This window comes from Canis lupus, chromosome 13 (assembly GCF_048164855.1).
Source record: "Canis lupus baileyi chromosome 13, mCanLup2.hap1, whole genome shotgun sequence".
In the NCBI taxonomy this organism is placed as follows: domain Eukaryota; kingdom Metazoa; phylum Chordata; class Mammalia; order Carnivora; family Canidae; genus Canis; species Canis lupus.
Genome location: NC_132850.1, coordinates 52,321,037 through 52,347,874, shown reverse-complemented (window position 1 = coordinate 52,347,874; position 26,838 = coordinate 52,321,037). Strand labels below are relative to the sequence as shown.

The 26,838-nt window shown below is 43.3% G+C and overlaps 1 protein-coding gene and 1 long non-coding RNA gene across 11 annotated transcripts in view; one reads left to right on the top strand and one right to left on the bottom strand.

The window, feature by feature from the left end:
• TRIM2 (tripartite motif containing 2) overlaps positions 1-26,838 on the bottom strand; it is a 169,709-nt gene that overhangs the window by 100,050 nt on the left and 42,821 nt on the right. For 2 of the 10 annotated variants that reach the window (XM_072773686.1, XM_072773688.1), the window contains exon 1: positions 19,815-19,967. The exons of 6 other annotated variants lie outside the window; for them this stretch is intronic. In XM_072773686.1, the coding sequence (XP_072629787.1) occupies positions 19,815-19,844 (30 nt within the window). In that variant the 5' untranslated portion in view covers positions 19,845-19,967. Of the gene's footprint in view, positions 1-19,814; positions 19,968-26,838 lie in introns of those variants that run through there. 2 more of the 10 variants (XM_072773687.1, XM_072773690.1) reach the window with 2 other exon arrangements.
• Positions 16-17,696, top strand: LOC140603106 (uncharacterized). The gene is made up of 3 exons (XR_012006159.1): positions 16-191; positions 16,701-16,794; positions 17,051-17,696. It is a non-coding gene; the product is annotated as an uncharacterized lncRNA (long non-coding RNA).

The following is a 26,838-nucleotide window of genomic DNA, read 5'->3' as shown; positions in this document are numbered from 1 at the left end:
GGGGGGGGTCACTCCTGCAGACGCGCCCTCCCGGCCCCGCCTGGACTCCCGGCTGCAGGCTCAGCCCCTGGGGACCGGCTCTGGCCTGACGAGGGCCGGCGCCCCGGGCACACGGTCCGCACCACGGAAAGCAATCGCGAGTCCTGAGTGTGACACAGGAAACCACCTCTGCGTCTGCTTTAGTAAGTTTGGTAAGTTGACACTGAGTCAACTGCGACACAGCCCAGGAAGTACTGCCTCTTGGGGACTGAGTGTTTATTCTGCAAAATAGGTTGGGGTAGGAAGTCTCCCCCCCCCAACCCCCCCAACCCCCCACCCCCGACTTCCTTGCTTCCTTCTGGATACATACATGAGTGCCTCCCATGTGCCAGGCACCGGGCTGAGAACAGAAAGCTGGGAAAAGCCTGCAGTCTCTACTCTAAAGTGCCTTACTACTGGGGGGCCGCCTGGGGTGAGCCGAGGAGACCAACAGTGTCATCGCACGGAGAAATTGCTATGATGGAGGGTATGGCCAGAGGGTTAGGGGGACACACGAGCAGATTTTCCATCATGCTGGAAATCAAGGAAGGCTTCCCACAGGAGGCTGCATTTGAGTTCTGGGGACTGAGCAGGCAACAGGCCGAATGAGGAGACAGAGGCAGGGGGAAGATCTGAACTCCTGTACCGCTGCAGGAAGCCGGTGAGAGATGTGGTTATGGAGGACCCACCGCAAGGAGTCAGACCACAAAGGTCTCATCTGCTGAGCTCTGGAATTTGGAAGCTCTGGGAACCCTTGTGTTTCAGATTACTGAGGAAGGCATATATATATGGAAGGAAGATGGCATAGGAAGGGGGTGGAGGTGGGCTGGGGTGGATGGGAAAGACTCTAAAGATGTGAGAGGTGAAACCTTTAGGATGTCATGCCTGGGAACAAGGAGGGGAGCGGAGCCATAGGCTATCACCCAGGTTCTGACATGCATGTGCACCAGGGTGGACAGAGAGTACCATCTGTCAAGGCAGAGAAATGAAGGAGGAGGAGCAAGTGGGACCAGAGAAATGATGACTTGACTTTAGACAAGTTGAGTTTATGGCTTTTGTAGGATATCCAAATGCAAAGATCCCAGCAGGCAAGACAGCCACATGGATCTGTAAGGTTATTTGGGATGTTATGGGCTAGCAATACAAATTAGACAGTTGTCCACCTAGAAGTAGAAGGTAAATGGGGCGCCTGGGTGGCTCAGTGGGTTGTGTCTGCTTTTGGCTCAGGTCATGATCTCAGGGTCCTGGGATTGAGCCCAGCATTGGGCTTCCTGCTCAGTGGGGAGCCTGCTTCTCCTTTTCCCCCTGCTCGTGCTCCCTCTCTCAAATAAATAAATAAAATCAGAAAGAAGATGAAAGAAAGAAAGAAAGAAAGAAAGAAAGAAAGAAAGAAAGAAAGAAAGAAAGAAAGAAAGAAAGAAAGAAAAAGAAAGAAAGAAAGAAAGAAAGAAAGAAAGAAAGAAAGAAAGAAAGAAAGAAAGAAAAGAAAGAAAAGAAAGAAAGACTAAATACAGGAGTAGAAAACAACTCACTTCTTTTGCTAGGGCTGCCATAAAAAAAGTGCCACAAACTGAGTGGCTTCCACAACAAAAATGTATTGTCTCAGGCTTCTGCGGGCTAGATATCCAAGGTCAGTGTGTCAACAGGACCATGCTCCCTCTGACGGTGCCAGGAAAGGATCTGTTCCAGGACTCTCTCCTCACTTCTGGTAGTTCCTTGGCTTGTGGCATCATAACTCCAGTCTTCACCTGCTACTCTCCCTGGGTGAGGGTGTCCACATTCCCCCTTTATAAGGACACCAGTCATATTGGATTAGGGGCACACCCTACTCCAGTCTGATCTCATTTTAACTAATTACATCTGTTCTTATTTTCATTTCCTATTTGGAAATTACCTTAGGTAACGTTGTGAGGTAGTGACCATTATAACTCCAAAGTCCGACCACACTAGTGGTCCCTCCCCATTCCCCCTCATCTCAGCCCCTGGCGACCACTAATCCACTTTCTATCTTTAAGGATTTGCTTATTCTGGTATTTTATACACATGGAATCATATAATTTGTGGCCTTTTGTTTTTGGCTTCTTTCACTTAGCAATTTTTTTCCAAGGGTTTTCCATATTGCAACATGCATGTACCAGTACTACATTCCTTTTTATTGGCAAATAATATTCCATTGTGTGACTACACCACATTTTGTTTATCCATTCATCAGTTGATGGATATCCGTTGTTTCCACTCCTTGGCTAGTATGAATAAGGCTGCTACGAACATGTAAGTACAATTTTTTGTTTGGACATGTATTTTCATTTCTCTTGGATATACCAAGGAGTTGAGTTGCTGGATCATATGGTAATTCTGTTTAAAATTTTGAGGAACTATCAGACTATTTTCTGAATCAGTTACATCATTTTACATTACCACTAGCAATTTATGAAGGTTCTGATTTCATAGTGGGTGTGAAGTGGTATTCACTGTGGTTTAGATTTGCATTTCCCTAATGATTAATAATGTTGAGTATCTTTTCAGGTGCTTATCTGCCATTTGCATATCTTCTTTGAAGAAATGTCCACTGAAATCTTTTGCACATTCTATTTTATTTTAAAGATTTATTTATTAGAGAGAGAGAGTGTGTGCATGAATGGGGAGGAACAGAGAGAGAGAGAGAGAGAGAGAGAGGCAGACTCCCTGCTGAGTGTGGAGCCTGACTTGGAGCTTGATTCCAAGATCCTGAGACCTTGATCTCCGTTGAAATCAGGAGTGGGATGCACAACTGACTAAGCCACTGAAGTGCCCCAGAAATATTTTGCACATTTATTTAAAAAAAAACTTTTTAAAATTGTAGTTAAATATACATAACATAGAATTTTCCATTTTAACCATTTTTATGTGTGCAGTTCGGTGACATTAAGTACATTCACATTGTTGTGCAACCATCCTTGTTTCTCCATTTTTATTGTCCTTTATTTACTTATTTTTTTAGATTTATTTATTTACTTATTCATGTGAGAGAGAGAGAGAGAGAGAGGCAGAGGGAGAAGCAGGCTCCATGCAGGGAGCCGGACATGGGACTCAATCCCGGGACTCCAGAATCACGCCCTGGGCTAAAGGCAGGTGCTAAATCGCTGAGCCACCCGGGGATCCCATTTAATTGTCCTTTAAAGTTGAACTTTTATATTCTGGACACAAGCCTCTTGTCAGATATATGATTTGAAAATATTTTTTCTTATTCTGTAGGTTGCCCTTTCACTTTCTTGAAGATGTTCTTATATATATATTTTTTAAAGATTGTGTTTATTTATTCACGAGAGACACACAGAGAGAGAGGCAGAGACACAGGCAGAGAGAGAAGCAGGCTCCTTGCAGGGAGCCCGACATGGGACTCGATCCCACGTCTCCAGGATCATGCCCTGGGCCAAAGGCAGCGCTAAACTGCTGAGCCACCCAGGCTGCCCTGTTCTTATATTTTTTTTTAAATAAATTCCTTTTATGGTCAAACTAACTAGAGTAGTTTCTATTATCAGTAGCTAAGGATGCTGGCGGATGCACTGAGTTCTATTAAATATAATCCTTTACTATTTTATTTTCTAGAACAATATGTCTCATTTACATCTTCTGTCCAATATTGCCTTAGAATTTGGGTTTCTTTTTCTAGAGCTTTTCTCATTTTTAAAAAGATGTATTTATTTATTTGAGGGGGGAGGGGCAGAGGGAGAAGGAGAGAGAATCTCAAGGAGACCTTGTGCTGAGGGCAGAGCAGGCACGATGTGGGGAGCCCTCTCATGACCCTGAGATCACGACCTGACCCGAAACTAAGAGTCAGATGCTCAACCAACTCTGCCATCCAGGTGCCCAGAGCTTTTCTTATTTGATCTGAATCCCATTCACCCACATCTTACATTTTGGGGCACAGTCCCAACGTATCAGTGGCCACCACCAACACAATTACAGCTGCCAGCAGCCCTCCCAACTATTCCCACCTCTATCCAATCCTGACCCAGAACCTTGGAAATCAAGTGCAATGTCCTCCTTTCTCTCCAGACCCCTCCCACTCCACCCCTCCCTTCCTTCTATTACACTGCCATCACCATGTGGGCTCTTAGGAATGAGATCAGTGTCCTATTTAACCTTTACACCATCCACCGTGCCCAGGACAAGGTTTTGCAAAAACCTAGAGCACAATGTGTTAAATTGAACTGAATCTTGTAATTTATTTCCTTATTTTTTAAATTCTAAAATATCTATACAATCTTTTATTCTAAACTCTTCTCTTAATGGCCACATTTGGAGGACTGAGGCCTAAAATTGGATGCAGGATGAATCTATGGTGTTCAATTTATGACAGGAAGAATGGAATTCTTTTGGGAATTAATCTCTAGGAGTTTGTGAAATGGTAAAAAATGGTAAAGCTTCACAGAAAGCTCTCAGGACCCAGAGAGAAGCAAAGATTATTACTTGGGGGTATCATGAGTCTAAAGTAAACACATTTCCTGGCAGATTAGGCTTTATAACTGCCACTGCTCAGTGCTTTGAGTCAACTTAGTTTTTGTAGGCTCTCTTATCCCATCTCCTTGCCCCTGAACCAGTTCAGCAACCTTAAACTTTTCAGATTAGGTGCTAACTGAAAAGCACCTATTTGAAATAGCTGGAAAGCGCCTGGGTTCATTCAGTCATAAATCCAACTGATGTTTACTGAGCATACACTTTAATGCAAGGCACCTCTCTGGGCACAAAAAGGAACAAGATTCGTTTCCTGTAATAAGGGCTTGGATGATGAATAGGGGGCTCAAGACAAATACAATTCACAATAATCAATCCAAAGCAGAATTAAAGAGCCATAAAGAAGTGTTTCGAGGATTCACAGGAAGAACTCACCCACTTTTTTAAGCATCAGGATAGGTTTTATGGAAAAGGTGGGAGGGAGAGCTAGGCTTTGCTTACAAACTTAGTTTGCTCCCTATTCCCCAGGAGCTCCCACACTAGTTGGGAAGAAAATCACATGTACAAGTGGCTGTAATTCAAGACCATATGTGATAAAAGAGATATGAAAGTCACAGAAAAAGTGAAAGAGCACTTTCTACTACAGTAACCAGAACTTTATGTAAGGGTGGTCTTGGGCCCTAAGAGATGAAATGGATTTATTAAAATGTATGTTTTAGATAAAAAGGAATTAGATGCTCTAGAAAATATGGAAAACTCAGAAAAGTATAAAGAATAAAACAGAGGGGCATCTGGGTGGCTCAGTGGTTGAGCATCTGCCTTCGGCTCAGGCCGTGGTCCTGGGGTCTTGGGATCGAGTTCCACATCAGGCTCTGCAGGAAAACTGCTTCTCCCTTTGCCTGTGTCTCTTTCTCTCTGTGTGTGTCTCTCATGAATAAATAAATAAAATCTTAAAAAAAAAGAATTAAATAGAAATCTATCTGTAGACCTACTACATACAGATAAATAAATTGTAAGTCATACAATATGCTTAGTACATATTTGTATATGAATATAATTACATATGCATATGAACAGAATTAGTAAATGACATTACCATTTATTGTCTTTTTTTTCCCCTTGTGCATATTTTTACTATATATATATAATTTGGAACCTGTTTTTAAAAAACAAATCCTATAAGGGCACCTGGCTGGATAAGTCGGTCAAGCATGTGACTCTTGATTTTAGGATTGTAGGTTTGAGCCCCACATTGGGTGTGGAGATTACTGAAAAATAAAATCTTTTAAAAAATTAAAAAAATTGGGGATCCCTGGGTGGCTTAGCGGTTTAGTGCCGCCTTCAGCCCAGGATGTGATCCTGGAGACCTGGGATTGAGTCTCAGATCGGGCTCCCTGCATGGAGCCTGCTTCTCCCTCTGCCTGTGTCTCTGCCTCTCTCTCTCTCTTTGTGTGTCTTTCATAAATAAATAAAATCTTTAAAAAAATTAAAATAAAAAAATCTTTAAAAAACATTAAAATATTCATTTTATATCAGTAGAATTATTAGAAAACACTTTTTTTAAATAATGAATATGCCATTGATATATATATCATTTATATAACCAGTTTCCATAGTGTTCACATTTAGATTGTTTCTAAACTTCCAATTACTATAAATAAAACTTCAATGAAACAGCTGAACACAAATCTCTGTCCACATCTCTATATTTTTAAGTTAGACTCCTGTAAGTGAAATTATCAAGCCAAGCTGTATTAACATTTCTAGGGCTCTCAAGAGAGTAGGACAATGCACAATTACTTTCTTGAAAGGTTATACCAATTTACATTCCCATTAGCAATGTATGAAATTGAGATATGCACCTTCACTAACAGTGTTACTTTAATATATTTGCTAATCTGACAAGGAGAAAATAGTAAATCATTGTATTTTAATTTTGTATTAATTTGTTAATATACTATTATATGTCACCTAAACTGCAATTAAAAATTAACTTTTTTTTAGATTTTATTTATTTGAGAGAGAGAGAAAACACAAGGGGGAGGGTCAAAGGGAGAAGCAGACTCCCCGCTAAGCAGGGAGCCTGATGCAGGGCTCTATCCCAGGACCCTGAAATTATGACCTGAGCCAAAGGCAGACATTCAACTGGCTAAGCCACCCAGGAGCCCTCAAAATAAACATTTTTTAATTTGTATTTATTTGATCACTAGTGATGTGGAACATTTTAAATATGATCATTTCCATTAATATTTCCTTTAAGTTTCCACTTCATGTTCTTTGTCCATTTTGGGGGGGAGGAGTTGGAGAGAATGCAATTCTCTGCACTCTTGGCTTTCCCATGGTTACCACTGTATGAGCATCTGCGATAGTAAGTGTGATCTCATTCATTCATTTTCCTCTCTCCCTCCCTCTCCCCCAACTCTCCTTCCTCCCCACTCACACCCAAGACAGCCCCTAAACATAGCCAGCTACTTCATCCAGTGCTCAAAGCAACCGTGGTCTGTTTTAACACTGAGGAGAAACTTGTGCTCTTGAGATAATATGTCCAGGTTTTCCAGAGCCATTTAGTCACTGAGCCTCAAGTGCTAATTTTAGAACCTAACCTCCCTGTATGACATAATATTGAACTCCACAGTGTTCCTCTGTTGATTTCCTAAGTTTCAACTGAACCATACCTTCCTGCCTTCATGGTGTCTGTTCCCACTGAGCCTGGGGAGGCCTTAGCTACATCTTCCCTAGACCAAACCCTGCCTGTCGCGGATTAAGAGGCTCAAAGACTGGCCCTTGGATGAGGGTAATCTCTTCCTCCAAATCCCACAGCACATTGTATTTCCTGACGTATTTCCAGCGTCTCAAATGTTCTGATTATTTGTGCATTCTATTCATCTACTTCATTACTTTATAAATTCTATGAAGAGTCTACTTGAGTAGGGGTCTATGTCTTCTTTATGTCTGGATTCTCATAATACAGTTAGCAGAAATCCAAAAATGTTTTACAGACTAAAAAAGTAAATGTCATTTAACAGAAACACTAGGGGACAGAGAGCTACTTTGAAAGGGAAAACAAACCTTAATTTTAATTATATTGGCTGTGCTAATATTACAGACTGAATTGTGTGTCCCCTCCTTCCCCACCACTACCCTCCCTTTGCTCTACCCCGACCAAATTTGTACATTGAATCCCTAACCCTCACATTAGGACATATGGAGATAGGACCCTTGGGGAAATAATTAAGGTTAAATGAAGTCATAAGGATGGGACCCTAATCCATAGTATCTTTATAAGAAGAGGAAGGGATACAGAGTTCTTTCTCTCTCCACTTGTGTGCACAGTAAAAAGGCCACGTGAAGGCACAACTGCTGTCTTCCAACCCAGACTAGATTCCTCATCAGAACCTGATCATGTAGGTAGCTAGATCTTAGATATCCAGCCTTCAGAACTCGAGAGAAAATAATTTCCATTGTTTAAATCACCCAGGCGGTGGCTCAGTGGTTGAGTGTCTGCCTTTGGCTCAGGTTGTGATCCCAGGGTCCTGGGATTGAGTCCTGTATTGGACTCCCTGCAGGAAGGCTGCTTCTCCCTCGTCTGATGTTTCTGTGTCTCTCATGAATAAATGAATAAAACATTTTTTAAAAATAAAAATAAAAAATAAACCACGCAGGCTGTGGCATTTTGTTATAGCAGCCTGAGCTAAGACAGAGGTAATGGTAAGGTGGTAGAAATGGAAAGTCAGTCTAAACAAAGGAATATCAGTAACCTGGTCAAAGAACTCACAGAATCTCATGGGGAGACCATGTAGGGGGTGGTAAATAAGGGCAGAATTGGGAAACATGCCTCATTTTCTCTTGTCATAAAAGGCACAAGATACTCTCTTATTCTGCTTCCTTTTAAATCCCCTGTGGCAGACGAATAAAAACGGGTAAAAATTATAAGTGGAGTCCAGAGACTAAGAAAGTGAATGGGGCTAGACAATTAATTTTAGATCAAATATAAGATCAGCAGAGGGAAATAAGCACTAAAATAATATTTCAAAACAATTGGGAATCTGACAAGGAAATTGCCACTGGCTTCCCTGAGAGTAAAAGCATACTCTCTCATACTGTTTTCTTGATGATATATTGATCTTCTTGAGCTGATGCATTAGCCATGGAAGGATACTCCCGAGTCTCCAGGGACATTACTCAATAGGGGCATCAGGCCAGATCACAGAACCACGCACGACTTCAAAACCAAGTATTAAGAAGGAACACGTTAGAAAGCCAAGACAGAAAGAGAACAATTCTCTTTGGGGGTCTTAATAATTGTTCTCAGATCCTTGCCAAAAATTCACTCATCATAAACTCGGCATATGTTAAATATGTGTCACACTTCTGAAGTTTCAAACCAAAACATCTTACTTGGACAAAACAAAACCAATTAGAATAGGCCAAGGGCTTTTTGAGAACCGCTCTTCTTAGGACTGTTGTAATTCAACGTCTTTTCAATTCTTGCATTAGCAATTAAAAAAAGAAACCATAAGAATGTTTCTTTCAGAATTCCCTTTTATGCAACATGAGGAGAAAATATGGTGACAACTGAGTCATTTGCTTATTCTTTACGATAGATTTCAATGTGCTCTGTGCCTAACATCCAAAGTATGTAAATCTGATAACAGATTCTTTTTAAAAAACAAACTCTTAATAAGTAGAAATTATAAACAGGAAAGTGTAGAAGTCTAAAGGCCACAGCTCAGTGAATTATCACAAAGGAGCCACAACAGCCAGATCAAGAACTAGAATATTACCAGCACCACGGATCCCCCTTTCCAAATGTAGTTTTTAGCTAGATATATATTTTCATAAAACTATTTTTTTCATAAAACTATTATTAATGATAGTAAGTGCCCAGATAAGTCCACAAAAGCTAAAAAGGTTTATGAAGGGGTGCCTGGGTGGCTCGCTGTTTGAGCATCTGCCTTTGGCTCAGGTTGTGATCCCAGGGTCCTGGGATTGAGTCCTGCCTGCATCAGGCTCCCGCAGAGGACCCACTTCTCCCTCTATGTCTCTGCCTCTCTCTGTGTGTCTCTCATGAGTAAATAAGTAAAATCTAAATAAATAAATAAATAAATAAATAAATAAATAAATAAATAATAAATAAAGTTTATGAATACATTGCCCAGGGGCTAGAGGGACATCTTCAATTCCCAGGGCTGTATATAACTTAGATTCTTTAATTAATTGCACGGTGCTCATGGGAACACGAATTAGCCTAACCATCCAGTGTTACTGGAAAGTAGGTTAAGGATATGAATCCAGATCCTTAACACTATGTGTTTACTATGCTCTAGTACTTCCAGCTTAAAATTATTTCTCAAAGCAATATCAGAAGCATGATCATGGATATTTGTCGAGACAGCATCATACAGGCAGTAGCTCTGGGATAGCTCTACCACTTCATAACTGTGGATCTGGGACAAAATATTTCACCAACTGCTCTGTGCCTCAGTTTCCTCATCTGTTAAATGATAATAATAGTAGTTTGTTACAAAGATTGCCCTTGAAACAGTACCTGTCACATAGAGGTTTAACATTCGTTAAGAACTATTAGTTATTGGGGTGCCTGGATGGCTCAGTGGTTGCATGTCTACTTTCGGCCCAGGGCATGTTCCTAGTGTCCTGGGATTGAGTCCTGCATCGGGCTCCCTGGGAAGCCTGCTTCTCTCTCTGCCTATGTCTTTGCCTCTCTCTCTATCTCTCATGAATAAATAATAAAATCTTAAAAAAAAAAAACTACTAGTTATTATTACAAAACCATTCATCATGACATTATTTATAACAGAAAAAATTTTTGAAAGACGTTAAATGATCAGAAATAGGGTGTGAATGCACAAACTCTTGTGCATCCATACAAAAGAATATGAAGCACCCCTGGGGGGATGGCATAGGGGCTAAAAATATGGATTCTGGAGCCTGCAGAATGCCAGCCTGTCCCTGACCAGCTGTCTGACATTGGACAGCTTTCTTAACTCTCTAAGTCTCAGTTTCCTCATTTGAAAATAGAGACTCAAGGGGTACCTGGGTGGCTAAGTTGGTTAAACATCTGACTCTTGGTTTTAGCTCAGGTCATGATTTCAGGGTCATGAGATCAAGCTCCATGGCTGGCTCTGTGCTCAGCTCGGAGTCTGCTTGAGTTTCTCCCTCTGCCCCTCTCCCTGCTTGCTCTCTCTCTCAAATTAATTAATTAATTAATTAATTAATTAAATCTTAAAAGAAGAAGAAGGAAATAGAGAATAAGAGTATGTATCTTAGGCACTTGGGTGACTCAGTGGTTCAGCATCTGCCTTCAGCTCAAGTCATGTTCCTGGGATCCTGGGATCGAGTCCTGCATTGGGCTGCCTGCATGGAGTCTGCTTCTCCCTCTGTCTATGTCTTTGCCTCTCTCTGTGTGTCCCTCATGAATAAATAAATCAATCTTAAAAAAAAAAAGAAAAAAGAAAATAGAGAATAAGAGTGTTTGGAGTGTTCACCAGCTCATAAACATAAAGCACTTAGAACAGTCCCTCATACAGTTAGTGCTTAAGCAGTGTTAGTCCTCTCTATTGTAGAGTGAAAAGTTGTAGCCTAATGGCCTGGTGATACATCACACGCACAAAACTTTCCAGTCAGTGGCTGAGAAAGTACGTGCTCTGTGAGGAGAAGGTGAACGGAACAAAACCTAAATCCCTTTCTGAATTAATAGAGGGAATTACAGCTACAAGCCTAGGCCTGGATGCTACGTGCCCAATTACCCTAAGAAGGAACTGGAAAGGGCTGTTCCAATGGCAGCACCAGATCGCACTGCTTTGACTAAAAGGAGAAAAAAAAAAAAAAAAAAAGTCCCCCAAACAAGAACTCCCACCAGGGCAACAAACAAATCTTGGGGAGAAAAAAAAACCTGGAAGGGTTTCCCTTCATCTCCAGCAGCCCTCAGCACCTCTTTTCTTGTCCCTGCCCCTGGCCCTCCTCCCCTTGTCACTTTGGGCTTTCCAGGGACTGCAGGACAGGGACTGGGGATTTCCATCCTGGAAGGGGTGGTGCTGAGGGGGCACACATAGAACAGCTTCCACAGGAGGAAATGGGGGCTGCGCTGAGGGAACCCCCGCCGACCCTTTTGAAAATAATTTTTTTAAATTTATTCATTCATGAGAGACACACAGAGAGAGGCAGAGACACAGGCAGAGGGAGAAGCAGGCTCCATGCAGGGAGCCCAGTGTGGGACTTGATCCTGTGACCCCGGGGTCACAACCTGGGCCCAAGGTGTGGATGCGAGCCCGATGCGCTTTCATTCTGAAGGAGCGGCCTTGCATCGAGTGGTGTCGAGGCACTTCTCTGCCCCGGTCACCCCAGTTTCTGGCCAGGACACAGGCCAGCTGTCACCAAGCCCTATTCCACCCCGACCTCGTGTCCCTTCCCCACTGTCAGCAGCTCCCTCCCCCGAGCCCCGGTTGTGGAGAGCTCAGCCCATGAGGAAAAGCAAGCTTTGCACGGGACGGACGGACAGACAGACAGACAGACAGCCGCCAGTGTCCCTGCGTGCCCCTGGGAGCAGTGGGAAGGCTGGCGGCTGCCCGGCCCCCGGCCTCTCGGCGCCCGCCCAGACAACGGCGCCCCTTGGCCCACTGCCTGCGCTGAGGGTGGGAAGAGCTGCTCTGTCCAGGCCCCGGCCCGGCGGCTTGCCACGGTTCCAACAAGGCTTCTGGGCCTGTAGGGTCGCTGCTACCTTACGGGGTCCTTCCATGCTCTTTCCAGAATGGACCAGCATTAATAATATTCATGCTGTGCCCCCCAGTGTGCCCAGACCACAGACCGTATCCAGGAGACACAACAGTTATCCTTGCTGAGGAGACGGTGAAGGAGGCCACATCTGCCACGCCTGCGTGGCTCAGGGGCTGAGGGTCTGCCTTCAGCTTGGGTGATGATCCTGGGGTCCCGGGATCGGGCCCCGCATCAGGGTCCCAGTGGGGAGCCTGCTTCTCCCTCTGCCTGTGTCTCTGCCTCTCTCCCTGTGTCTCTCATGAATGAATAAATAAAATATTAAAAAACAGTAATAATAAAGGGGCCACGTTTCTAAGACATTACCAAGCAGTGCTATGTTTCTGTTGTTGTGAAAAATGCCCTCGAGGACGGGCACCTGGGTGGCATAGTCAGCAGAGCAACCAGCTCTTGGTTTCAGCTCGGGTCCTGACATCAGAGGTGTGAGATCAAGCCCTGCGTGGACCCCTGCGTCGTTGGGCCCCAGGCTCAGCACCAAGTCCGCTTCATTCTCTCTCCCTCAGCTGCTCCCTCTGGTGTGCTCTCTCTCAAATAAATAAAATATTTTTTAAAAATGTTCTCAAGGAAATAGAGTCATCCAGTGAGGAGTGCAGGTGAAGAATCATATCCCGAGGCCCTGGTTCTTGTTGCGTGGTCCCAGTGGAAGAAGCTGTACGTCAGTGACACATTAAGGAGATCTGGCTCCCTTGGGCGTTCCTGGAAATGCAATTATTGCCAGTTGCTCCTGAAGTGCTTGAGGGCCCTGGAGGGAGCCAGCCTTGCAGATTTCCCAGGACTTGTGCAACAGACACAAGCTCCTCAGCAACATTTTGCTTAAAGTTCTTGTATTTAAAATTAAGTCACCCAGGGGTATCTGGCTGGTTCAGCCCACAGAGCATGCAACTCTTGATCTTGGGGTTATGGGTTTGAGCTGCATGGTGGATGTGGAGATTACTTAAAAAATAAAATCTTTAGAAAAATTGGGGAACCTGGGTGGCTCAGTGGTTGAGCATTTACCTTTGGCTCAATCATGATCCTGGGATCCTGGGATCGAGTCCCGCATCAGGCTCCCTGTAGGGACCATATTCTCATGAGTAAATAAATAAAATCTTTAAAAAATTAAATTAAGTCTTCCAGTGTTGCAGCTGGGCATACCTTGGGACACTATATGATTTGAAGCTATCTCAGAAAATACACGGTGCTCTATATGGCATCCAGTTCTGAAGTCAGGTGACAGCTTCAAAGTTCAGTTTAAACTCTGTGCTTTACCCTTCTGGGAAGAGCAGAAAGTTCCCATGCAGTGAGACTCCACCTTTGGAGGGTCCTTGGTGGGATCTCAGGATATATTTCTTTAGCTCTTTAACCCTTCAAAGAACACACATGGAAACTGCCGGCCCTGAGTTGACATTAAGGCTACAGATTTAAATGTTTTCCTCCTACACACCCTTTAAGAGATACACAGCATTTCCCAAGTTAGTTCCAGAGACTGGTGTCAAGGCGCGTATTTGCTGTTTGTAAAGTCAGAGGTTGGCCCTTTGGCTCCTTGTGATTTCTAGAGTCAACTGCTTGAGTAACTTTACTGAAGTTCTATTTGCACAACAGGTGTAAAATGTGAAGCATGTCTTCCCCTTAGTGTCAACTTGTCAGGTATGGTACTAAAAAGTGCAGGCTGAGAGTGGGCAAACACACCTGCCAGTTAAAGACCTACATGCCAGGAACCGTTCTCCTTGGAAAGCTGATCAGGACTGCAGGTGTGATAAGAGGGTGATAGAGTTTCCAGTAGGTGCGACTCAAGGTGTGTCTAAATGGCTCCCGAGGGTTCCCCAGAGCATACGATCCCAGGTTTGCCTTCCATCTTTTCTAATGGGTCCCTTTAACATCCTGGGTAACAAAATGGCCTGCCTATGAAGTGTGTGTGATGGTGTGCCTTGTTTGAAAATTTAGGTAGACAGAAAATATGTGGGATGCAAACGATTATGAATAAAATTGATGTTCCATTAGGGAGGTGAGCAGGCTCTCTTAGGGAGGTGAGCAGGCTCTCTGTTCCTTAGCCATTGTCTGCGGGGGCTAAACCTTCTAAACTTACACACATAGGTCTGTGGTGTGGTTATATCCTTCACTCTCCACCACTGCCCCAGATCTGCGCCCAACTCTAGACCTTGCCTTGCAGGTTCATGTTCTGTAATTTACAGAACATTTAAATGTTCTCAGCTTGGCACCCTGTAGAGCATCATCTAGAAACCTCAATGTGAATGAATGAGATGATCCATCTGTGATAGAAAAGGGATGACTCCATGCCAAATACTGTGGAGGGCCTTCTCCGTACTCTATCCTTTCAATCTTCATAAAAGCCCAATAAGGTAGACATGATTATTATTCCCATGTTTGTGTGAGGAAAACGAGAATGGGACAGGTTAAGTAATTTCCCAGAGTCCCCAGCAGTCACTAGAAACCAGTAGACCTGTGATTCAAGTGCAGCTCTGAGCTATATTCCCGTCTTGGTGTGTCTATGGGATATTCTACTTTTCACAAAACTTACTATGAAAATTTGTAATAAACACCTAAGTAGACATAATAGTACAATGGATCCCTAAATATTCAGCACTCAGATTAAACAACCGTCGAGATCTTGCCACATTTGCTTCGTTTTTGTAAGATAATTTTCTTTGGCTCCATTTTTTGTCAGTTCCACCTCATCCGGGATCACTCATTCACTCACATGCTGTTTGTTTCAAACAACTGGTTGTTTCCTGAATATTGCCTCCTGCCTCTGGACCTTTGGATTGGCTGATCCCCTTGACTCAGTGGCTTCAAACCCTGGTACGCTGATGTCCACAAGATCCATCACTAGCCAACTGAATCAGAAACGTCTAGTGTTAGTCACCCTTCCCTCCATCTCCCTTTGACCCACTCCTCCTCAACCTTCTATACTCCCTCACTTCTAGTATCATCCGTTCCTCCACAAAGGCCTTCCCTGATGTCCCCAGTCTGGTAAGGGTGCTCTCTCCCACAGCACCTTGTGCATATGTCTGTCATAACACTGTCCTGGTGGAATTCTTCAACAGATTGTGAATTCTTCTAGGGCCAGCACCAGGGTTTGTAGCTTTAAATCCCCAAAGACTACCACATGGTGGCTAGTGATCAGTAAATGTTTCAGTGAAGAAGGGAAGAAGAGGAAGAGAGCAGCAGGAGAGAAAGGCATGAACATGACACCATCTGAGTTCCCAAGCCTGCAGGTCTCTGAGCCCCTAGCACCTCTTCTGTGAGTGTCTGGCACAACAGGAGCTGTCGCCGTTATAAAGTTGGAGCGTGGGTCTTAAAACAGCCAGAAGGTGGGCAGAGAGAATAAATAAGAACATATGAGCCTAGCACCCATGACCACACATAGAGCAGTGGATCCCCAGCTACTGAGAGCTGCTTTTTTTTTTTTTTTGGTTCCCCCAATTTTTGCCTCCAGGAAACTATGTCTATTTAACTCATTTTCTAATTATCTTCAAACATCCAAAGGATCATCTAAGAAATGGGTGCCTTCTTATTATATAAAATAACAGACTTGAATGTGTTACCTCCCAAGAAAAGAAGCAGCATATTTTTCAGGGGCACCTGGGTGGCTCCATTGGTTACACATCTGCCTTTGGCTCAGGTCCTGATCCCAGGGTTCTGGGACAGAGCCCCATGCTGGGCTCCCTGCTTAGCAAGGAGTCTGCCTCTCCCTCCACCTCTCCCTCTCTCTCTCTCTCTCTCTCTCTCTCTCTCTCAAATAAAATCTTTTTTTTTTAATTAAAGAAGCTTAGTTTTCAAACTTTAGAGTTTCAAACTCAAACTAGCAGATTCCAAGTGAGTATTTCAAGCCCCTCTCTTAATTCTCAGATGATCCTTCCATATGGTTAAGCATGACCAACATGAGCACCGGGGTGATTTCAGACCGTGATGGAGTCATGCTGACAGGTCCCCATGAGGGAGATTTCTATCAGATAGTGAGTCCTAGATCAGAAGCTAGAATGGACCCTGGAAATGTCACCTCAGGGACAGATGAGGAAACCGTGGTGCAAAGCAGGTGTACTTATCTGGAGCCCCCACAATGGCTGGTGGAGGAGCAGGGACCAGACCGCCGGCCTCCTGTTCTGTCTGCCACGCTGCGCCCTCTCACCACCCGTTTTCTAAGAGGCAAACCACAAACTTGGGACTGCCTTTGAGTACCGGCAGCAGAATTAATATACTTTTTAAAGATTTTATTTATTTATTCATGAGAGACACACAGAGAGAGGCAGAGACACAGGCAGGGGGAGAAGCTGGCTCCCTGCGGGGGCCTGATGTGGGGACTCGATCCCAGGACTCTGGGATCACCCTCTGAGCTGAAGGCAGGCACTCAACAACTGAACCACCCAGGTGCCCAGCAGAATATCTACTATGTGCCGTATGCTGAGCACTGTGAGAACATCTACCCATTACAGTTCATCCCTCCCATGGTCCAGGGACACAGACATGGCTGCCCTCACCACCCAGCTGAGGAAACAGTCTGAGGATGAAGAGGCACCTGGCCCGAAATTATACAAGTATCCGGCAAAGGTGAGGCTTGAACCAGGTTTGTTTGAATCAGAGGTTTTCCTTTCAACCTCTGTGTTCCTGAGTGTCTACTTCTGTGTGTTGTCCCTCCTGGGGCGCCACACATGTAGCATGGGCCCACCTGTGTGGCAGGGCCTACCCTCCCCCAAACGCCTCCCTGAAGCTGGCCCTTCCTGGCCTTTAGCTTGGTGGGGCGACACTGTTAGGCTCCAGCAGTCTCACCCATTTAAAGGAAGTTGTTCTTGGCTTTCCTTTCCAGTTGCCAATTAGCTTCTGCAGGAGGCCACACTTTGGTGGCAGTGACTACGTGCATTCTTGAAAAACCGTAAGTATAAATGCCAGCTGTACTCCACAGGAAATCCTCAGTTCATAACACATGGTTATGTACTATACATCTTCCCGGTGACTCACATGTCGGTCGCTTACGGGCCATGTGACTTTGGGCAAGTTACTTAACCTCTCTGCCCCAGGTCCCCTCTCTGTTAAGTGAGGACAATAACTATCCTTACTTTATGTAGTGAGGACCCAGTGAGATAAAGTCCTGGCACATAGTAAGTGCTCAATAAATTGTTGTTGTTATTATCATTGACATTTACCATGTATTTCAGCCGTACATGCTTGTTTGTTTGACTCCGTGGGCCCATGAGAACAGCCCTCGGTATTTTAAAGCTCTAGAAGAACCTTGTTATTGTAAATCTCTTATGTTAGCATTAGGTCATATAAATTCTGTATCTGAAATTCTAAGAACCTGGCATGCCCATCATTCTGATAAAAGCAGCTAGACAAGAGGTACCTGGGTGGCTCAGTCAGTTAAATGTCTGCCTTTGGCTCCAATCAAGATCCCAGGGTCCTGGGATCGAGCCCCACATCACCCTGCTCAGCAGGGAGTCTGTTTCTCCCTCTCCCTCCCCCCGTTCGTGCTTTCTCTCTCATTCTCTTTCAAATAAATAAATAAAATTAAAATTAAAAGATTCCAACTTGGGACACCTGGGTGGCTCACTGGTTGAGCGTCTGCCTTTGGCTCAGGGTGTGATCCTGGAGACCCGGGATCGAGTCCCATGTCGGGCTCTCTACAAGGAGCCTGCTTCTCCCTCTGCCTGTGTCTCTGCGTCTCTATGTGCGTCTCTCATGAATAAATATATAAAAATTTAAAAATAAAATAAAAGATTCTAACTAAGCAGCATAAACCATACTTCCCCAACCCCACAAAAAGACAAAGAAGAAGAAGAAGAAGAAGAAGAAAAAGAAGAAGAAGAAGAAGAAGAAGAAGAAGAAGAAGAAGAAGAAGAAGCAGCAGCAGCAGCAGCAGCAGCTGGACAAGCGCTGTCTTTGTGCCTTGGGGGGGTCTCCTGGAATTCACGCCATCTCCTCTCTCATCAGCCCTCTCCTTTGTCCTCTGTCATTGTGCCGTCTTGCCATCTGGGGGTGCTTGTCCAGCGGGAATGGAGGATACACAGATCCGAAGGAGGCCAGGGTTAGGGTGTGTGAGGCCTGAGGCAGGAGGCTGGCTGGGGCACCCCGTCCTGTGCCTGCTGAGCCTCCGCGCCACCTGCCACAGCACCAGCAGAGTCAGAAGTTCTGTCCTTGCACAAGACTGTGGCCACTCGTGCCCCCCTCCCAGGACCTCAGGCCCTGCAGGAGACCACAGCTTCACTTAGAGACCACCTGCTATATTCGTACACTGAGCCGAAACACTCAGGTTGCTCTGGATCAAATTCATTAAGAACAACTTCTGCATCTGACTTAATTCCTCCAGGAGCCCCCAAACAGGTTGGCTTCAAACGTGGTACATCCAGATAATAAATACAAATTCTGGGGGTTAGGACAGGCAGCGAAATACATAAAGCATCACATGTCTTAGTCTCACGGGTCACTTTGAGTTTCTGTAAAAGTTAAACTCCACCTCTTCCCTTTCTCAGGTTCTCTTCCTGCTCGAACCGAACCCCCAAGGGGGAGTTCACTGACTTCACACCGAGCGGTGGCGCATCAGAAAGGAGGGCACAAAAGTCTCCGATCAAAGCTGCCGGCGGTGCTTTTCCGTTTAGCCGGAGGCAGTCAGTCCCAAAGCAATTCATTCCTGGGGCTCTAGCTGTGCCAACCCCCCCCACCCCCTCACCCCCCGCCCTTATGGCCCCAAACACATTGCGCCCCCGCCCTAGCCTGCAGCGCCCCTCTGCACCACGAAGGGGGTCTTAGCACCAAATAGGGCAGCGGGGATACTGCACTCAGGCAGCGGGGACTGGTGCCCGAGCCCTCTTCCACCCTCTCTCGCTTACTTACAAGGCAGAAACCAGAAAGAACCCCAGGTGGGCAGGCCAAGCCCATTTCAGGTTTCACCCCCAATCACATGGTGTCCTCTGGCTCCACAGACTTCCTCCCCGGTTAGTCAAGGACAAATGCCCTCATCGCCTGGGGCCCTTCCTTCATTCCTGAGCCCCACTGCAGCCGGCCAGAGTACCCTTTGAGCACTTTTATGGGCAGTAAAACTTTACAGCCGGCCAGCTCCAAACCGTTCCCACATTTCTGAATAGAACTATTTATGACATACAAGACTCCTATGGCTTGCCCTTTGGAAATACCAGCAGATACCAGACCCCTTCAAACAGGGTCGACCGAGTTACATCGGTTAACAGCCGGCTTACAGAAACCCCACAGAGGCAGAGCCAAACTCCTGACTGTGAACACTTAAGTCCGAAAACAAAACAGCCTCTGAGCCTCACAACATCCCTGAAGCAGCCGTGTGCTCTGCCTCTCCCATGTTGCTTTGACATCAAACCCACTTGCGTGCCTCCCCTAGTTTTTTGCTTCCCTGCCCATTTCTTGCCTGGGTTGGCCAGGATCACTATGAGCTTTGTCAGCACTTCCCAGAGAAGCGATCGTCTCCTCCCGTTGCTAGCAGGCAACACAATTTAAAACCGAGAAAAAGCTAGCAATTCAATCACAACTTGTTTCTCCTAACTGGTGCCCAGGATTAACCAGCTAGCCCGTAAAAAGCATCATCACGTCCTCAGAATCGTCCTTACCCGTGTTCCATAACGGCCACTCTGGTGCATCAGAGACTGGCCCCAGCCTCCTCGGATGTGGGGACTCAGCTCTCTGCAGCCCACAGACAATTGGGCCCATTATAGTCATCAGGCTGCTGAGTTAAAGGGTGGCCCTTACAAAAATATAAACAGCTTGTCAGCACAAGCCAAAGGGGCGGGGCTGCAGTATCAGGGGACAATGGGAGCCAATGATCAGCCTCTTTGGGCTCTGTTAGCTTAAGATATTATGTTTCATTCTGAAGTCGGGGAGACGGGGAGACCAGACCGAGAGCCCGAGGGAGACAGCCAGATAGGAAGGGCCAAGTTCTCATCTTTATAGCCCAGCAGCATGAAAGGAGTCCAAGCTGAAAAGTTTAATCACTGTGGGCAGACCAATTTCAAGGAAAAGTTTGTATGCCTCACACATAATAATACATATGTTTAAAGTCCCAAACATTGGTGTTGCACTAGTCATCTTCACTCTTCTGGGGTCAATAAGTGTACTATTTATTTAGGTAGATAGCAGTTTTTCAATCAAAGAACAAAGTCCAAGGAAGCTGCTTTTATGACATGCTTATTTTGTTGAATAAAGTGTCTGAAAAATAAAAAGAATAAAGTGTCTGATGAGAAGCATTCACTACCTCCACAGAGAAAACGTTGGATTTGATTAGTATGTCTTCAGAACCCAGAGAAAGGGGCTTATTTTTGCCCCCAAATATAAATGGTTCACATTCATTTTTTAGATACTCACTTTATCTGATCATACGTATACACACAAAGCAGAAGTTAGTTCAGTATGTTTGGAAGAAGAAGACGGGATAGCCATGGCTTTTTTTCTCTCTCTTGATCTTAACTAAATTCTGCTTTTAAAGCTACTATGCCAGCTTAACCTTTCAATACCCTATGATAATAACCAAGAACAAGAAAATAAACTGTGGTTTTTTTTTTCTGTATATGATTTCTAAATGATACACTGAAGTAAAAATAAAGTTAAGAGTTATTTGGCTGATTTGTGGCATTGCATGAATTATAGTCATACAAACTTTGAGAAAAGTACAGTCATTACAATTTGGAGCAGTCTCATTATTTACATAGGGGAGCAGAGTAGCTATCAAAATTAACTAGCAAAGAAACAGAAAAATGTTGACATATACTTATTTTCCACAAATGCTCTGTGAAGCCCTTCTGACTTTGATCATAAAAATCATAATCAAAAGGCACTGTCCTTTCTAATCTATGTCAGTTTTTAAAATGTTATGATTCTGTCACTGGTATTTAACTCCTATTAAAGGAAGACTCCTCCGGTGGCCCTTCCAAATAACGTATGAAGCAGCTTCTTATTCTCCTCTTCTAACGATTCCAAAAGAGCTGTTGTATCTGGACTGCCATGGCTCTTGACTTTAAAGAACAGACCTTCTAGAAAAGGTCTAGTTTTCCTCTAAAGCATCATGATTCTCTTATTTAAAAAAAAAAAAAAGCTTCAGGGCAGCCCGGGGATGGGGTGGGGGTGGGGGTGCTCAGCAGTTTAGTGCTGCCTTCGGCCCAGAATGTGATCCTGGAGACCCAGGACTGAGTCCCACGTGGGGCTCCCTGAATAAAGCTTGCTTCTCCCTCTGCCTGTGTCTCTCATGAATAAATAAATAAAATCTCAAAAACAAAACAAAACAAAAGCTTCAGGACACCAAAAGCATGAATGACAAGAGAAAAAATAGATAAATTGGACTTCATCAAAATTAAGACCTTTTGTGCATCAAAGGACATTATCAAGAAAGTGAAAAGGTAACCTCCAACCTAGAGTTGGAGTAAAAATTTGCAAATCATATATCCAATAGGGGTCTAATATCCAGAATATATAAAGAACTCTTATGACTCAACAACAAAACAATCCACTTTGAATATGGACAAAAGTCTTGAATAGGCATTTCTCTAAAAATGATATACAAATGGCCAATAAGCCCATGGAACGATAGATACTCAATATCATTAGTCATTAGGGAAATGCAAATCAAAACACAGTAAGGTACCACTTAACAACCACTAGGATAGCTATTTAAAAAAAAAGAAAAAGTGTTAAAAAGGATGAGGCAAAACTAGAACTCTCATACATTGCTGGTGGTTCAGCTTATGTGGAAAACACCACTTCAAAAGGTCAAACATAAGGCAGCCCAGGTGGCTCAGCGGTTTAGGGGTCGCCTTCAGCCCAGGGTGTGATCCTGGAGACCTGGGATCGAGTCCCATGTCGGGCTCCCTGCATGGAGCCTGCTCCTTCCTCTGCCTGTGGTACCTCTTTCTCTCTGTGTCTCTCATGAATAAATAAATAAAATCTTTTTTTTTAAAAAAAGGTCAAACATAGAATTATCAAATGATCCAGCAATTCCACTCCTCTGTATATACCAGGATTGAAAACAGGATTGCAAAAAGGACTGAGCAGGATTGAAAATATTCAAATAGTTACCTGTATACTCATATTCAGAGCAGCATTATTCATGATAAAAAGGTGGAAACAATTTAAATGTTCATTAACAGATTAATGGATAAATAAATTGTGGTACATACATGCAATGGAATAGTATTCAGCCATAGAAAAGAACACACTACCAATACATACTACAACATAGATGAACCCCAAGAACTTTGTGCTTGGGCCCTGGGTGGCTCAGTGGTTGAGCGTCTGCCTTCGGCTCAGGTGGTGATCCCGGGGTCCCGGGATCGAGTCCTGCGTCAGGCTCCCTGCATGGAGCCTGCTTCTCCCTCTGCCTATGTCTCTGCTTCTCTCTGTGTGTCCCTCATGAATAAATAAAATCTTTAATAAAAAAAAAAAAAAGAACTTCGTGCTCAGTGATAAGAGCCAGGCATAAAAAGTCACATAATATATGATTCCATTTATATGAAATATCCAGAATAGATAAATCCATAGAGACAAAATGCAGATTGGTGATCGCCCAGGACTGAGCAGCAGTGGATAGGGAGAAACTGCTTCATGGGTGCAGGCTTTATTTTGGAACTAAAGAGAGGTAGTGTTTGTATAACATTGTGAATATACTATGTACAGCTTGAATGTTCACTTTAAAATGGTTAATTTCATTCCCCTTCGGCCCAGTTTTTTAAGCCTCAGTATCTTCTGGGTTCAACAGGATCCTTCCCTGTAAGGGCATCCCACAAGTTTACTTAAGGCATTTTTTTTTAAGATTTATTCAATCCATTCATTCATTTAATGTTTTTGCATTGTTCAGCATCTATTAAGCACCAGACACTGTGGGGCAGCTTGGTGCCAGGAGACCCCCTTGCACTCTCTATCAAAGGTGAGAAAGAACAGGACCATCTGATGGGGAAGGACGGTGGCAAGCAGGGTGAGCAAATTCATGTATGGTAAATGCTGCATGAGAGCTCATCTCATGCTTGATTCCATCTCCTGTTCAAAACCACTTGGAGGAGTGGTGGTAGGAATTATTATTCCCATTTTATTGTTACAGAAACTGAGAATCAGAGAGTTTAATCAATTTCCTAAAGTCATCCAACCTGTAAGCAATGAAGCCAAGTCCTTTCTCTTCTACCACGCTGCTCCCTGAGCAGAAGAGTGTGAGGAAAGGAATCTGTTGGGAAAAAGATGTTTCCCAACGTAAATGAATGAATGACTAAAACTTATTAAGAAGCATTTTAGATGTCAAAAAAGAGCAGCATGATTCCCTTTCTAGTGGGATAAAGACACAAACCAGGGGAAAAAAACAAAGCTAACCTCAAACTTTTACTCAGAAAGTTTCATTTTCAGAAAAGAATCATGGGGGGATCCCTAGATGGCTGAGCAGTTTAGTGCCTGCCTTCGGCCCAGAGTATGGTCCTGGAGTCCTGGGATCGAGTCCCACATCAGGCTCCCTGCATGGAGCCTGTTTCTCTCTCTGCCTGTGTCTCTGCATCTCTCTCTCTCTGTGTCTCTCATGAATAAATAAATAAATAAAATATTTAAAAAGAAAAAAAGAAAAGAAAAGAATCATGGAATTTTAGAGGTTTTCTAAGTAATCTAACCAGACACCCTCATTTTTCAGATGGGAAATGCAATGACACCCTGCAAAATTAAATGACATGCCCGGAGTTACATGGCAAGATAGTTGCAGAACCAGGGCCAGGCTTCCGGTGTCTTAGCTCCTGGTCCAGGGTTCTTTCTACTATGCCATACACAAAAATTTAGACACTGATCCCAGATTAATCTGTTGAGTAGATCTCAAATTCTCTACCTCTTCATAGTATCAGTAGACAAAATTCTTATTCTCTATAAACTCTGAGTGTAATGATCTGCAGAATGTGTTTGACATTCTTGGTGAGTTTACTATTTCTTTCATCATATATTTTGTTAAGACTCAATAAGGGAGAGAGCGATTCACAAGTTATAATCTGGGCAGGACTTTATTTGAACTGAGTTCATTTAAACACAGGTAAACTTCTTGGAAATGAACTGAGAACAAGGACGACAAGGAGGATTTGGAAACATAGAAGACTTTGCCAGGAATTTTGTCAAGAAAATGCCACTACATAGGACTGAAACTCTGGCAAAGCTGTTCCACACATCCCTAACCATCATATATCCCTTGGCATTAGTCTAAGCTGTTATGAAAAATAATACACAAAATAATTACAGAGGGAGATGCGTGTCCTTTTAAAAGTTGGAGAGATGACATCACACTACATTCTAAATTTCAAACTATTAGATTATGCAACTCAGAAAATTGCTATATGCCCTTTGAGAATGCCCATCATCCAATTAAAATGTTTCCCTTGATCCACAACAGCTACTTCTTAGTCACCTACCTCTTGGCAACCTGAAGTTTCAATTACCCATAAGCAGAGCTTCACCCAACCCTTCGAAAGAGCTGGAGCCCCAATTAACTGACTTAATTCAACGTCCCACAGTGAACTCATCATCAAGCCCCTGATTTGCCAACATACAAAGCACTGTACTGAAGGAAACATATCTAATGGGCTGCTGATATTTTTTCAGAAGTGATAAACACACTAGATTCCCAAGTTAAGAGATCATGTAATAGTATGGTTAATGGGACTGGGTAAAATCACAACAGAAGCCATTTGGATAATATATGGATGAATGGTCAGATCCCTTGAGGCTTCTCAGATGGTTCTAGAAATTACTAACTTCAAGACCTAAATTACATATTTTAAAAATCTTTTACTTTCGTTTTTAAGGATATGAAAGGGATGCCTATCCACATGGTTTAATAAAGAGGAGAAACGGAAGGTTTAATTGTCAATGACATTGAAGGATTTTGTAGATGGAATGAAAGCTACAAAACTTTCTTGGCTTTGACAAGGTTTTTGGTTATGTTCTGCTTAGCTGTCCCTCAATGCATTGTAAATTATGAGTGAAAATCACTTACTCAGGTCAGCCCACAACCTGAAATGAAATGAAAAATTCAAAGCCATTGTGTTCAACTTTATCTTCAAATTGATTTATTCTTTGTAGATGAGGAAATTTATAACTAATTATGTGGATGTTCCATATTTATGATTCTATGATTCCTTTGTACTTCTCTGAGAAAGGTAAGATTAAGTCAGATGTCATATGAATTTGAGCTATGAAGTGGACTCCGCTAACCACACATCAACATAAATATACTTTTATTTTTCTAACCATGCCAATGAATTTTTATAAGCATCTTACAGTCTTTTGCTCTGTCCCTATATAACCAATAGCCCACATTTGCAAAAATGATGCCTAAAGTCAGGCTGTAGCCATGGAAAAGTGCAATAAACTTATTTATATGGTGGACCAAGCAATGGCCTTGGGCTCATTTGCTCATCACCCAGTCCATTGAGCCAAACCATGACAAGCTTCAACATCACAGAAGTTTTCAATTAGTTGATGAAGACCATGAAGGGATTTGCTGAAAACCTAGTTCACAATTGATCCCAGGAACCCATAAAAGGGCCCTTCTGGATGCAAGTGTAATGCAATAATTTAAATAGAAGAAAATGTTAATTAAAATTATGATGAAGCTACAAGCTAAGCCACCCCTTCAGAACTGGGGGCAAAACTTAATGATAATATACATACAGCACTACATGCCAGGCACTGTTCTAAGAGCATGTATGCATATAAGCCCACTTAATCCTCCCAAACAACCCTAGGCGTTAGTGGGTACATCCACTCTACAAATGAGTAAAGTAAAGTTTAGAGCAGTTAGTGAACATCCATCTATGCAGACGTGGCCAAAACCAAGAGAGGAAAATTTTAACAGGATTAGTTCAGAGATGGAGGAGCAAGCAGCAAAAATGAGATATGAGAGTAGAATTAATTAAGGAGTAAAAACACCTAGGGGTGCTGGATTAGTTTGCCAGGGCTGCCATAACATATTACTACAAGCATAAAACAGACATTTTTCTCACGGTCCTGTAGGCCAGAAGTGCAAAGTCAAGGTGTTTGGTAGGGTTGGTTCCTTCTGGAGGTTTTGCGAAAGCATCTGTTCCATGTCTCTCCTATCTTCTGGTGGCTGCTAATAATTCTTAGCATTTATTGACTTACTGCTGCATCATTCCAATCTCTGTCTTCACATGGCATTCCTATGTCTCTGTATTTTCTCCTTTTACGTGTCTTCTAAGGACACTCATCATTGGATTTAAGGTGGATCCTAATCTGGGATGATCTCATTTTAAGACCCTCATCTTAATTATATCGCAAAGACCCTTATTCCAAATAAGGTCATGTTTTGAGGTTCTAGGTGGTGGCCTATCTTTTGGGGGCCACAATTCAATCTACTGTAAGCCCTAAGAAACATCTGGGGCCAGGCAGGTTTCCTAATGCAGGAAAGGGAAACAGGAGCTAAGTGTAGTCAACTCTGTACAGGGAAGATATGCTGAGCAAAGAAAGCTATTTTTAATTACTATTCTTCATCCCCAACTTAAAAAAAAAAAAGGAAAAGGAAAAAAAAGATATTATTTATCAAACTTAGGAAAAGATGAGAGTTCTCGACTTAAACACCTTACAAAAACCTCTCCCAAGAACAGATTTCTAGAT